The 14,655-nt window shown below is 36.3% G+C and overlaps 2 protein-coding genes across 2 annotated transcripts; both read left to right on the forward strand.

Annotated features, from left to right (window-relative positions):
- The first annotated feature begins 2,482 nt into the window (after positions 1 to 2,482).
- On the forward strand, positions 2,483 to 8,392 carry LOC127788568 (uncharacterized). The gene is given in 4 exon segments (XM_052317017.1): positions 2,483 to 3,325; positions 4,148 to 4,270; positions 6,563 to 6,935; positions 6,938 to 8,392. Coding segments are annotated over 4 exon segments (2,007 nt in total). The 5' UTR covers positions 2,483 to 2,857; the 3' UTR covers positions 7,981 to 8,392.
- A 1,690-nt stretch (positions 8,393 to 10,082) lies between these two features.
- LOC127788569 (uncharacterized) lies at positions 10,083 to 14,388 on the forward strand. The gene is made up of 10 exons (XM_052317018.1): positions 10,083 to 10,528; positions 10,617 to 10,806; positions 11,008 to 11,141; positions 11,549 to 11,661; positions 11,767 to 11,890; positions 12,227 to 12,382; positions 13,147 to 13,302; positions 13,431 to 13,510; positions 13,811 to 13,860; positions 13,973 to 14,388. The coding sequence occupies exons 1-10, from the start codon at positions 10,145 to 10,147 to the stop codon at positions 14,113 to 14,115; spliced, it is 1,530 nt and encodes a 509-aa protein (XP_052172978.1). The 5' UTR covers positions 10,083 to 10,144; the 3' UTR covers positions 14,116 to 14,388.
- Positions 14,389 to 14,655: the final 267 nt, after the last annotated feature.

Consider the following 14,655-nt stretch of genomic DNA (forward strand, 5'->3'; position numbering starts at 1 on the left):
CCAATAACAATTTAAGATTTTTTTTTGAATATTGTTGGTCACTTAGAGTATGACTAGTAAATATTATTGATTAATGATTTTATTGAAAAATATATATTTGATAAATATAATAAATTATATTTGAGATTAATAATAAATATAACTCATAAGATATAACAAAAATAAATACAATGAGGCACAACACAATTTATAATGATTTGGTATTTTCACGTACACCTAATTCACTATCTCAAAGTCTAACCATTATTGGGGTTCTACTAAATCAAAATCACAAAGGTTTCCACACTAACTCACATTGGAAACTAGATACACACATAAATTACAATGGGTTCTAGGCAACCACTACACCAATATTTTATTTCTAACTTACATTGGAAACTAATTTACCTAGATTTTAACGGATTTAGGAAACCTATATAATCTTCAATAATAATTTAAATTTTACAAATAATTTGTCCACATCTGGACATAAAGAAGTAATTAAGAACAAATTATAGAAGACAATAAAATTTGAATAAATAAATAAATTTGTAATTTCAAATGAAGAAGTTCGGATTTGTCGTAGATGAATTAAATAACTTTTCTCCTTTTGCCTTGTGGTTTTTCGGTGAATGAACAATAAATATTTAAGAGTTTTGAAATGATTGGAAATTAGTTTGAGAGCTTTGAACGTGCAATATATGTAATGGATATTCAAAAAATGAGTTTATGGGGTATTTATAAGCATTTTAGCCACTAAATAAAATGTCAATATGAAATTTGAAATTCAAAAAATGCTTAGACTTTCTTAAATAATAAAAAACATATATCACTTTTAATTCAAAATAAATTTACTTTTTGCATAAGAAATCAATATTTAAAAATTCAAATATAAGTTTTTGAGATATAAATGATTAGAACAAGAAAACATGTCTAAAAACAATCTCATTTAATTCAAAATAAATTTACTTTTTGCATGAGTAAGAGAAAATATGTTTAAAACTAATTTTCTTTAATTCAAAATAAATTTACTTTTTGTATGAGAAAGAGAAAACATGTCTAAAAATAATTATTATTTAATTCAAAATAAATATACTATTTGCACAAGTAATCAAAATATTTTATTAATAAATAAAAATTTAAATATAAACTTTTGGAACATAAACGATCAAAATAATGAAACATGTCTAAAGACAATTCATCTTTAATTCAAAATAAATTTATTATTTATACTTATTTTTAATTTAAAATAAATTTATTTTCTATACGAAAAAGAAATACATTTATATCATAAAAATATTTTTATTAATTATCAAAACTTAATTAATATGAATAAGTTCACTCGACAGATATTAATTTTAGAAATTTTATAATACTATTTTTTAAAAAAAATCCATTGATAATGACACATTAACTATAACAAAAACGAAAGCATTTTTTTGAATAAAAACTCACAACATCAATCATCATACAAAATTATATAAAAATGTAAACGCTATATTCATAAAAGATTGATGACGTGGCATTAACCCTATTATGATTTATAATGCACAAAAAAGTTTTGGAGATGTTATTTAGTGTTGTCAAATTATTTACGTTTTTTAAATGACAAAAAATATTTTTCATGTTTGAGTCAATTTGTAATATCAGAAAAATATCATAAACGAAAATGCATTTTTATCTACGAAAAGATTAGAGACAAAAAAAAAAAAAAAATCATATGTAATTCAAATTTTTAATTTTTTTGGGGACTTGTTTCTGAAAATTATTTGAATATATTATAAAATTGATGTTTATTTTTAAATTAAATAATTATTTTATATTTTTTAAAATTTAAAATTAGATTTACAAAATATTTTTATATATTTTTTATTTACACATTTTTATATTTTTATTTTTATAAAAAATATAATTTTCTTATTTTCATTTCATATAAATTTTGATTTCAACCTTCACTTCAATCTTCATATTTGTAGTTTAATATATATATATATTACATTAAATATATAATTAAGATCATATTATTAATATTTTTTAAATTGCTCATTATATCATAAATAATAAAAATATTCATCGTATTTTATTATCTCATCGCATCGTCTTATTGCCGTAGACGAGGGACATTTTAGTCATGAGTTTCACCACCTTGAATGAGGGGTATTTTAGTCATGCGTCTCATCGCCTCATTTCATAATTTAAAATAAAAAGTATTTTAAATATTTTAATTATATTAAATAATTTAAATTATAATCCATAATGTACTAATTGCATTTTCCATATAACTAACGGTTGGTAGAAAGAGCAATTCCAACGTTAAAGGTGAAATATCGTATAATTTAGTAACTCGTTAAGGCGAGGATTCTGTATCCGCTACGTGGAAGGCAATGTAGTAATTTAAGATTAAGAATTAAAATAAAAAAAAGAAAAAAACTAATTGTTGCTTGCTTCAAATCGATCACATGATTAAACACTATTATCATGCGTCGAGACGAGCATAGAAACAAAAGTAAAGGCAACCAATGAGCTTCCGCCACTCCTTCCCTTCACCCTCACATGCTCTCTTTCTCTTTTCTCCTCTTTACTCTCCCACTCTACTGATTACAGCAACCACACTCTCTCTCTCGTCCAGCTACGAAAACCAAAAGCACGCCGCCCGCTTATCATATTCATCTTGTGTTGTAGTACTCTACATCAAGATTCGCTTCTTTCCCTTACGGGTTCTGTGTTTTTTTTTTTTTTATATGTAATTTCCATCTGATTTGGCGCTGTTTAGATTACCCTTATATTCAGCCATGAATCGCGCCCCATCTCCACCTATATAGGCTCCGTTCTGTACTCGATACTCTCTTTTTTCTTGTTCGCTGACCAGAAATTGGCAATGCCGAGGCAGAGGAACCGGGTCGGGGAGGGTTTGGTTCCCGGATCCTGCAAGATCCGGAAGAGGGGTGGGTCGTCGTCGTCCTCTTCGTCGACGGTGCTGCAGAATTACCGGTTCAAGCGGGCCATTCTGGTGGGGAAGCCTCGCGGGTCGAGATCGGGCACGCCAGTGCCAAGTTGGAGGACGGCGGCTGCGGCGGCCGCGGCGGCGGAGTCTCCGAAGTACGCGCCGTCGCAGGGCGGTGGCGGCGGTAGGTCGTCGATGCCCGTGTCCGCGAGGAAGCTGGCGGCGACGCTTTGGGAGATGAACGAGATTCAGTCGCCGAAGGTCGGGGAGAACGGAGAGGAGAAGAGGAGGTTGCTGAAGAAAGAGACGAGGCTTAGGGAGAGAGTGAGCCGGGTCGGGTCGGTGCATTCTGGGTCACTGCCGCCTCATTTGTCTGATCCGTCTCATAGTCCTCTTTCAGAGGTGGGTTTTATTTGGTTTTATGTATGTGCTTATGATGAATTTGTTTGGTTGCCGAGAAAATAGTGGGAAAGCAAAGAAGAAAAAAATGGATGCTTCAGGTTTTCAATTGTTTTCTAGCGACGAAATCGATCTGTTGTTGGAGCTTGGAAGTAACTCTCTCTTTATTTTTCTATCATATATGTGGAGAACTAAAGATGGGCATTTCCAAACACCCCTCGGTTTGTAGGCTCGTATTTGTTAGCAGACCTCATCTGAAAGGAGCAACCTTATTGATGCTACCAGCGCCTGCCCTCATATTTGCAAAGCAGTTTTGCTAAGTTTTGGAGCTATGGTCCGGTTTGGTCTAGTTTTAAAGCAAAATCTAAAGGGCTTTCAATTGATAGTTGAACAAAAGAAAAATAAAAAATCCAAACAAAAATATCTTAGAAAAAGAAAATAAAATAAAAGAAACAAAAATGATCTTCTAATAAGGGTCAATTGCCAAATGCCTACCTCTGAAAATTGAGAAAAGTACTAGAAGTTCTTCTGGCTTGAAGTTTCATCCCATTTCTGGAGACTCCTTAAAAGTCAGTTCCAGAAATGTTCCCCCCTGTATATATATATGCATCTCCAGAGAATTCTGATCCAGACTCTATTCTATCACTTCCAAGGGTGAGGAAATTTGTTTCCGGGAACACCACAGGATGAAGCATTTCTAGAGAACTGGTTTCTTGTACTTTTGGGTTATTCTTGTTTACTTTTTCATATTGTTGTTTTCATCATCACTGGGAGTTTGGTTATTATTGTTACTGTATTATTTTAAATTTTCTTTTAACATTGCAGAGAATAGATCGATCAGGGACAGGCAGTCGCCATAGAAAGCCTTCTTCAATTTCTCATAGGCTCAGGCTCGTAGACCACAATGCTGGCATCCTGGATTCCTTTAGCAGTGCTAGTTTAATGGAGGTTAGCTAACTTCTTCCTTCTTGTAAAAAGAAAATAAAATTATAGCCCGAGGGTGAATTTACCCTTCTCTCTTTTCCTCAACTCCTAAAGGTTCTGCTTCAGCTTCTATCCTTATGGGCTGTGGCAAAATCTACAAATTTTATCCCAACTCCCAGAATGACCATTTTCTTGCAAAACGTAGCTGCCATAGCCCTCTAAAGGATGTATAATCAGCATTTAATTTGTTATGTAAAATCTGTTAAAGAAAATTGGCAATTGAATAAAACAAGATAGAACACACAAACCACATAACAATTTAGGTGACTTGGCTTAAACCATTTGTCAATAGGCAAAAGACACAGAAAAAATTACACAAACACTCTCTATGCACTCTCTAATCCAGTTTCTGGTTGCAGCAATGCAGTGGTTTCAAAATATTTGATATGGAAGTGGTGTTTGAGCCCCAAGCAAAGAATTTGAGACTGTTGAATTGCTAACTATTTTGCTATTAGCCACATGTGATGACCAGAGAGCATGGTGGATTAATGAGAAAACTTAAAAGCAAAGATAGATTAATGAAACTATCATCCTATTTTTTTTTTTCTTTTTCAAAGGAAGAAACTCCTCGAGTCCCGCTCCTTTTCTTAACGAAATGCCATTTTCCTAAATATATTCCTTTCAGTTCACTTGTGCACTACATTGTATAGTTTCACATTGGATATCTCATTTTATACTCCAGTGGTACTGCTGTATTATACTAGATTATTGGGCTAACTTTTTCCCCTCAGACCCATACCTGGTGAGACACCAATCTTGATCCTCTTCCATCTTTAATAGTAGTCCCAAAGGGCAACCTCATATACAATGGGTACCTATTAAGTCCAAGTACGCCTGTACTTTGGTATAGAATGGACTTGGTCATGGACTCATTACATCTCCTAGATTATGTTCTATACTAAACTTTCTGAATGTCTGGATGTGCTTCAGAGATGATTATTTGATTAATTGTATATAAACTGTAGTTGGGTTGAGACAATATCTTTGGTTCTCTATGGTTGTTTAGTGGTCTTGTATGCTCTTCAAAACCAATTTTTGTGCTGAGGGAATTTTCTGTTTTGACTTCCCAATGTTTCATAACCTATGTTTGGACCATGACGTTCTTCCCTGTACCTTGCTAGTAGTAGACTTAGGCTTTAATGCTGAACGCTATTACTCTATCCTTTTTTCCCAACAAATGTATCAATAAGGGCAGTGAAAACTGTAAAAATTCATTGGTGGAAGGAATACCAAAATGGATTACACAAAAAAATCAGCAATGAGTTGATATTCAAAAACATTGCTGTCTATGCCAAATGCAAACCATCAATGAACTGTGCAAGAAAAGAAAAAAGAAAGAAAAAGAAGACCAATGGTAGGAGTATCATCTTTAAACCACAGAAATAGAGAAATGATATAGTTCCCTTTAAATGAGAAATTGAATCTCAGCTCTTTCAAAAACTTTGCTATTCATCTCCCAAGACAGGCACCACTTTGTGCAAAAAGGGGTTAAAAGTTAAGCACTCCTCAAAATCCTCTTAGGTTAGCACAGCCCAAGCGAACATGAAAATCAAGGATTGAAGTTGATTTTGCCTTCTTTCTAAAAAAAGGAAAAAGAAAAAGCAGTGAACCTGTCTGAATATGGGACAATAAATAAGGAAGTGGTTGATGGAGTCTCTGTTCTTTTGGCACATGTAATACTAATCGAATGGAAGAAGGGCTAAGTGCAGTCTGCAATATCCAGATCACCTTCCAGTGGAAGTAGTTCTTGTGGGACAATGGTCATTGTAAGTGATACTTCCCTTTGTTACCAAATAGAAACTGATCTTCCCTTTTACTACCATATCAACCCTAAATCCAGCTTTGCATGTCTTTTTCTGGCTTGAATTTGAAGTGACTTAGAGATTCTTATCTATTGCAACCAACCATGTTCTCACTTTTGCTCCATCATCATATAAACAGATTGATGCTGTAGTCAACAATTTTTCTAAGTGAATTTTCTCACCTAAATGACTCTAGGTGGTTGATCCCACTTTAATAACTTCATTTAGGACTCCCTTGTTTGTGTCCAAAAGAAGATTCATACATAATGGCCGTGGCTGTATCATTGTAGATATAAATATGCAAGCATGTACATGCTTTTGCATGCACGCTCACATTTTGTACGGTAGTGGTACCATTTTGAGCTCGATAGTAAATGATTCCAATCAAAATTATTTTCCTTTATGAACGCTTTGAGATGCTTGATAGTAAAAATGTTTTATCATTATAATGCAGATTGAGACCAAATCCAGAGGCCAGACTCCAACTGGGTCCATGGTTGGTGTTAAGACAGGCTTGAAGGATGTTAGTAGTGCCTTGACCACATCGAAAGAGCTACTGAAAATAGTCAACCGTATTTGGGCTCGTGATGATCTGCCTTCATCAAGTATGTCCCTTATTTCTGCCTTACATGCTGAGCTTGAGAGGGCTCGTTTGCTGGTCAATCAGCTGATCCAAGAGCAAAGATCAGAACAAAATGAAATTAATTATATTATAAAGTGTTTTGCTGAAGAGAAGGCAGCATGGAAAAATAAGGAGCAAGATGTAGTTGAAGCTGCTATTGAGTCAGTTGCAGGTGAACTTGAGGTGGAGAGGAAGCTGAGGAGGCGCTCGAGAGTTTGAACAAGAAGCTTGGGAAAGAATTAGCAGAGACAAAAGCATCTCTCATGAAGGCAGTCAAAGAACTTGAAAGTGAGAAGAGAGCAAGAGAGGTAATAGAACATGTATGTGATGATTTTGCTAGAGACATCGGCAAGGATAAAGCTGAAGTTGAGGAACTGAAGAGGGAGTCTGTAAAAATGTATGAAGAGGTTGAGAAGGAAAGGGAGATGCTTCATTTAGCTGATATGTTGCGTGAAGAGAGAGTTCAAATGAAACTCTCAGAGGCTAAACATCAGTTTGAGGAGAAAAATGCAGCCGTTGACAAGCTAAGGAATCAACTTGAAGCTTTTATGAGAGGCAAAAGGGATAAGGAAATGGGGCGCAGTTCTTTAAGTCGTGGCAACACTATAGATCTTGCTGCTTACTTAAGTAGAACATATTTTGGCTCCAATCAAAATGAAATCAATGGAGAGGACGGAGAAATGGACAAAGTTGATTCTGAAGAAGACTCTGCTGAAAGCGACCTTCATTCTTTAGAGTTGAATGTGGACAACAAGACCAAGAGCTACAGGTGGGCAGCAAATTCTTCTGGGGCAGGCGATCATTCTAGGAGACCTTTGATAGATGATGAAATGAAAGGAAGGAACTCTGCCTCTGGAAAAGGACCAAGAAAAAGCACTTCTCTTCAAAGGAGCACATCGGGTGAAGTTGACTGGGGAGTCCAAAGTGAAAGCCTTCAGAAGTTGGGAGATGGCGTAGATCTGGAGAGACTCTATGAACTGGAGAAGCAAGCTCAGAGGAAAGGTTATGGGAATGATCTACGGGGGTATATATCCATGAAAGGTCTTAAGGACCACATATTGTCCAGTTCTAGGGCAGTATCTACTGGAGACTTTGCTAGTCCAACCCGGCAATGGGGACAGGCATCGCCTGCATGGGATTCTAGTAATGCAGTTCAGGATAGACACACTGCAGTTCAGGTAAATCATTTGGCCTCAAGGCTAGCTGTAGCAAAAGGGGAAGCCCCGGGTGCTAGACGATCAAAACGGTGAGTTAGTATCATCTCGTTTCCTCATATTGTCCTCGAGATCCAAGGATGCTGCTTAAACTTGCAGTTCGGGATATGCATGCTGGATATACTCAAAAACAACGTCTGGGCCCTGGGTTGCGTTGAGAATCCAAGAAGATCCTGTTTTTTGTTGATTTATGCTTTCCATCTTTCTGGGTGCTGCTCTACTTGAGCAGTTCAGATCTATCACCAATATGTATGAATATAATGGAACTGTCTGTAGAAAGTTTTCTGACCTGAGTGAAGTTTTTTGCTGTATAAAAACTTCTACTGTAACTAAGAATACATTCTTGACAACTCTCTTCCCTTTGATTTCAGAATGAATGAGGTTACTTGGGCTTGGCTTTCATAGATCATGATGCCAAGCAGATGGCACAATTTTAGTTCACCTGGGTTTGGCTCTCTCCACGTGTACATCTTCTTTCCTTTCTGCTTTGTGTTTAGACCACCGTGATGAACCGGCATTTTCTCTTCACGCTCCATTAATAGCACGGTTTCCCATTTCGGACAGTAATTTTTTTTTTTTTTTTGGGCACTAGAACTGGTTTGAAACTACCCCTCCTGGCTCAGTTAGATTGGCCCTTTTAACCAACTTATTCAATTGGGTAACCTATCAAGTGGCTAAACTCAGTTCCATGGCTAGGCGACATCGCTCGGCTCCTCGGGGAAGGGGGGAAATGGGGATGAAGTCATGGGTGGAATCATCTTGTTTTCTATGAACGCTATTGCTAGCTAGGGAAAGCTGGACCATTCTTGTCTTTAATTGATATATCTGTTCCATATGCCAAATCCTCTTGGAGAATGGAGGTTAAACGAGTACCAAAATTTTGGGCAAGCTGTTGAGAAACATAAATGTAACACATTGATGAATAGCTGGAGATTAGAGGAAACCAATTAGTATGGTTTGGTTGGAACAGATGAGTGAATAAGGCATCCATGTTTCTCAGCTAACAATTATCATAAATTTGGTCCATATTCGATTGTTAGAAACATCGATCATTATTTGGTCAACAATCAATCAATGGAAACATTGTAATGGGATTATTATACATCCCATAATTTTTCATTGCATTCATTTGCAACCAACCAAACTTTATTTAGGAACCAAACATCTGAAAGGAGCCTTGAATGGAATCTAAGACTGGAGCTAATCCAATTGAAAACTGGAAAAATAGAAAGTTTGACCTAACTTTGACCCTCCACAGGCTGGCCAAATCTTCACCAAGAAAAACCCAAAATTATCCGGGAAACCCTAATGTTGTCTTTGGTTTAACTGCCATTGAAAATGAAACCAGAAACAAGCAGCATATATGCCAAAGCCATGCCGGGCTTAGTAATCGCTGGCTTCGATAACAACGAATCTCTATGGTTGGCTTTGTATTATTGGTTTGGGGGTATGCATGGTAGGGATCTCTTCCACTCTTGTAATCACCTCCCAGCCAAGCAACAGGTGGAAACTACACTCACATGCGGGATAACTTTAAACATCAAGCTTTTTCCTTAACACTTGAAACTCTTATGTCACTTGATTTATAATGCATATACTCGATGGTTCAACTAGTCGACAAAAAAGTCAACTAACTTAGCTTATCAGCCCAACCTCCTTCATTAATTTGTCTTTAATTGTATATTGATGATTTTTAATTCTTTCTCTATGTATTTGTTTGTTTATTCATCCTTACATTATACACAAATGTTGGTACATAAAACTTAAAAAGAAGAATAAGAGAATTATTTATTCTCGAAAACTCAAATCAATTCTTAATATTCAAATTCAAATGATTAGATCTTTTGAATAATACATTTTTAAAAGATTTACATAAATTAAAAATTTTGACTAACTAAGAAATATATTAAAAAGAGAATTATATCTTAACTAGCATGAAAACACAATCTCTCTAGAGCTACTTAGGAAATAAATAAATGGAGAAGGAAATAAATCTTCTAAAATAAATATATTACGTTTTTATTTTTTATATTTTATCCTACAATAATAATTACCCAAAAATTTACTTGCTTGTCCCCATCAGATGTGCTTTAGACAATTCAAACACCCCACCCTCTTAGAAAAAACCTGAGGCTAGAAGAAGTTTCAGATATATTCATTTCTGAAGAAAAGCATAGAAGCAGCAAAGAGAAAGAAAGTAATGGCAATTAGATTCATATCCCTATGGCTTTCACTCTTTTTCATATCTCTCTTCTCTTCTACCCTCTCAATTCCCAGAATCGGGCCGGCCTTCCCTTCTTCAATCATCAGAGCGGAGCAGCAGCCATCGTTTGCCACTTCAAACCAGCCTTATAGAATCAAGTTCTTCACTCAAATTCTTGATCACTTCAATTATCATCCGCAGAGCTACCAGACCTTTCAGCAGAGATATCTTATCAACGACACCTTCTGGGACGGCCCCAAAAACAATGCTCCGATCTTCGTCTACACCGGCAACGAAGGAGAAATCGAGTGGTTCGCTCAGAACACCGGTTTCATGTTCGAGATAGCGCCCCATTTCAAAGCTCTTCTCGTTTTCATTGAGGTAGAACTATGAATCTAAACCCAACTTTCTTTCTTAATTTCCACCCATTTTCCGAGCAACAAAACGAGAGGGGTCAATTGAATTGCAGCATAGGTTCTATGGAGAGTCTATACCTTTTGGGGGAGACAAGAACGCAGCCTATAAGAATTCAAGTACGCTTGGGTTTCTGAGCTCTACACAGGCTTTAGCAGACTATGCAACTCTGATAATCGATCTGAAGAAGAATCTTTCGGCGCAGGATTCGCCAGTTGTGGTGTTTGGAGGTTCTTATGGTGGAAGTCAGTATTTACTAATTCTCTCTGTCTCTGTCTCTCTCTCTCTCTCTCTCTCTCTATATATATATATATATATATATCCTCCACACCATTCAATTTCTTCCTGTAGATTGTTTCCGGAAGTGGCCATGAAATAATGTTGACAAGTCGAGGAGTTGGATTTGGGCTTGAAATTAACTTCCATTAATGATGCCTCATTTGCAGTGCTGGCAGCTTGGTTTAGGTTGAAGTACCCCCATGTCGCCATTGGAGCCTTGGCATCATCATCTCCGGTCCTCTTCTTTGAAAATATTACGTCTCCCTATGGCTTCAACGACATCATTACTAATGACTTTCGGGTCTCTCTCTTCTCTCTGTAGTAAATAATAAATATAAAAAGTTATTCTTTAATATAAAAGGTTGAAGTGTTATATTTATCAAGAGAAGAATTGGAGGGGCCACCACTATATATATATATATATTTTATTTGTAACGGGAAATTCATTTCAAACACATGCCCTTTGATCATACTTGTTTGTCAAAATGGGCACCATTTTTGTGATGATTCTCATATCCTTGCAAATGGGCTACATTTTTTTCCACATCCTTTGTTGACCAAGATATGTATTGGACATTGTGATGAGTTTTAGCAGAGAGTGACATAAAAAAGGTCAGATTTTACTTTTTCTACGCATGTGAGTTATACAAAAATAAATGTAAACTAATAATGCAAGTTAATATTTATTTGTTGGATGTGAGCAAGCAGAGTGAGAGTGAGAACTGTTACAAAGTGATCAAAGGGTCATGGCAACAAATTGAAGACACTGCAAACCAACCAGGGGGGCTGGAGGTGCTGAGGGAATCGTTCAAAATATGCAAGTAAGCAATCTATGTTCTTTACCTTCATTTCAAATTAAATTAAATTAATATATATATATATATATATTTGAGATTTCCTTTCCCTTTTTTGATAAATTTTCACAGAAATTATATCAGTGCTAACTATTTGGAAGGATGGCTTCAAACTGCACTTGTATACACTGCCATGACAGACTATCCAACTCCCTCCAATTTCCTTAACCCCTTGCCAGCTTACCCCGTCAAACAGGTTGTCTTCCTCTCCTTTCTCGTAGATTGTGATTTGTGAGTCAATCAAACTTGATAATCATTATCTTTTGATCTAAAACTTATACATATAAAATGGGTATTCTTCAAGAGACCAGCCCAGCATGGTATGTATCGGGTCACATGGGTTTACTTACTGGGGGCCACACCCACAGCCTATAGGCCCTTAGACTGCCATGAATCTTTTTATATTAGATCAAGCTGCCCCACTTTTTTTGAGACTTCTTAGAGTTGTGGGCTCTTGGCGGGGACCCATTTGACACCGCTAAGGTCAAAATAGAAAGTGAAGTTCATTGACTAACCGCGGATTAATACGCAGATGTGCAAGGCCATTGATGATCCAGCTTTGGGGAATGACACTTTTGCCAAGCTGCACGCAGCAGCCAACATCTATTACAACTATAGTGGTGCTGCCAAGTGCTTTGATCTGGCTGATGATTCTGATCCCCACGGTCTTGGTGGATGGCAATGGCAGGTACCAGAATATTTCTGTCCTGTCTCTTTTCCTTAAATTTCATGCTCTCTGCGCTCCAGGACAACCTGCCAATGGGGTTTCTGTGTGTAGGATTAACTGCATGTTTGGTATCATAATGGTGTGTTGTGTAAAAATAATGTCAACATTTTAGACGTATAATTTTATTAACTATGTTACATTATCTTTTAAATTATTAAAATGTGACAATCCTAATTAAGTTGTACTAAATAGCCTATTTATAAACTAACAACTCTAGAGAATTTTCCTATTCCTAGTTCGCACTTGGATTCGGTTTTAAATTTTATAAAAAACGTGGTCCCATCCAATTATGAGATTTTAAGACAAAAGCATTAGGAATCATGTGCTCTTACATTGAAAAGACAGATATGGGAATGACCCGTGAAATGTGTTGCTATTTCCTCGGATCCTGCTTGGGTTTCAGTCAATTTCAAGGTTGGTCATAGCAGCGGCATTTATAAGTTTGTCTGGGCAGCAACAAATTGTCAAACACATGGTGGGCAATCCAGAAAGTTAACAATGTGGACAGACTTTTCACCAGTCAGTCAGTCAGTCACCACCCCCTTAGCTTGGGTGCAAAGGTGCCGGGTGCCGGCCAGACTGGCATTTACCATAAAGAAGATAAAATGATGGAAAACTTACTTGTATAGAAAATCGAGCTTCTTGCAAAGACGACAGGCCCTGGCCAGGGTGAATGGGAATTAAGTTTGATGATCAGAAATTGAATGAAGATTAATGTATTGCAGGCTTGTACGGAGATGGTGATGCCAACTGATGGGAACAGCCAGGACAGTCTGTTTCCGGCGTCATCGTGGAACTACAGCGAAAGAGTGGCCATCTGCCAACGGTTCTATAATGTTCAGCCCAGACCCACCTGGATCACCACCGAGTTCGGCGGCCATGTGAGCCCCTCTACTCATCTATATATGCACTCCCTAATTTGATACTCAAAAATGGATTTTATGTTCGCAAATTACAATGCTCTACCAAATGCTGATAAAATCTGGTTTTGTGTGCATGGATGGGGCAGGATATAGAGAGGGTTTTGAAGCGGTTTGGAAGCAATGTCATCTTCTTCAATGGCCTCAGAGACCCCTGGAGTGCTGGAGGGTATGAAAGGAGATCACCTCTCTCTCTCTCTCTCTCTCTCTCTATATATATATATATATATATAGACTATGATAATATTACTGATCTCTTTACTCTTAAATTCTATTTAAATATAATGAATAGTCACTCAAATATCATGTGTAACACTACATCAAAACTGTATAATCTCTAGTTTTTATTTAAACTTAAAGACTCTTCCCGACCCACCACTTTGCACTTTAAAATTTAGAGTTTATATGTGCATATGAACCATGATCATGGTCAGTGACTAGAAGCTTGTTGATGATTTATTGGGTGCAGGGTGCTAAAGAGCATATCCAAGAGCATAGTGGCCATTGTAGCAAAAGAAGGTGAGTGACTGGCTGCTATATATATATATATAATAGACTTTCCTTTTTGGGGCTAGATGAACATATTCAAGTAATGCTATATAAAAATATATTTTGGCATTTGTAACATTAGGGGCTCACCATGTGGACTTGAGGTTCTCAACAAGTGAAGATCCAGAATGGCTCAAAGATGTGAGGAGCAGAGAGGTCAAGATCATCTCACGCTGGCTCTCCCAATACTATCACACCTTGGAGACTGCATTTAACATCAACTAATTGTATTTGCCATTATATTATGAGCCTCTCTTATCTCCCCAATTTGACTGCATTTAAGCTCTAATAAAATCATTATACATTTACATAAATCAAAATATTTCACTCAAATCCCCAAACCCCTTCTCTCTTCTCCTATTTTTGGGGGCAATGTGAGCATACATGACTGCTACACTATCATCATCGTTATTTCCGATTACAATCGCTCTTATCCTCATTTATTATTGTAACTGCTACTATCATTATCCACTCTGTTACGCATTGTTTATCATTTCATTTATTGTCGTCTTTCGCTACCATTGCCACCCACATTGGTTTCAGATCTCTCGACATGCAACCCTCTCCCTCAAATATTGTTGTTCGTTGTCAATCTCTCTTTACAACGATAGGTGTGTGTATATTACAACATAAATAATTTTACATAGTTTTTTTTTTTGCTAAGATATTTTCATGTTGATATAAAAATATTCATTTATATATATGATTTCTACCCATTTATATAAAATATTTATGTATAGTTTTATTAATTAAACATAGATTTTA

Source organism: Diospyros lotus, chromosome 13, assembly GCF_014633365.1.
Source record: "Diospyros lotus cultivar Yz01 chromosome 13, ASM1463336v1, whole genome shotgun sequence".
Taxonomy (NCBI): Eukaryota; Viridiplantae; Streptophyta; class Magnoliopsida; order Ericales; family Ebenaceae; genus Diospyros; species Diospyros lotus.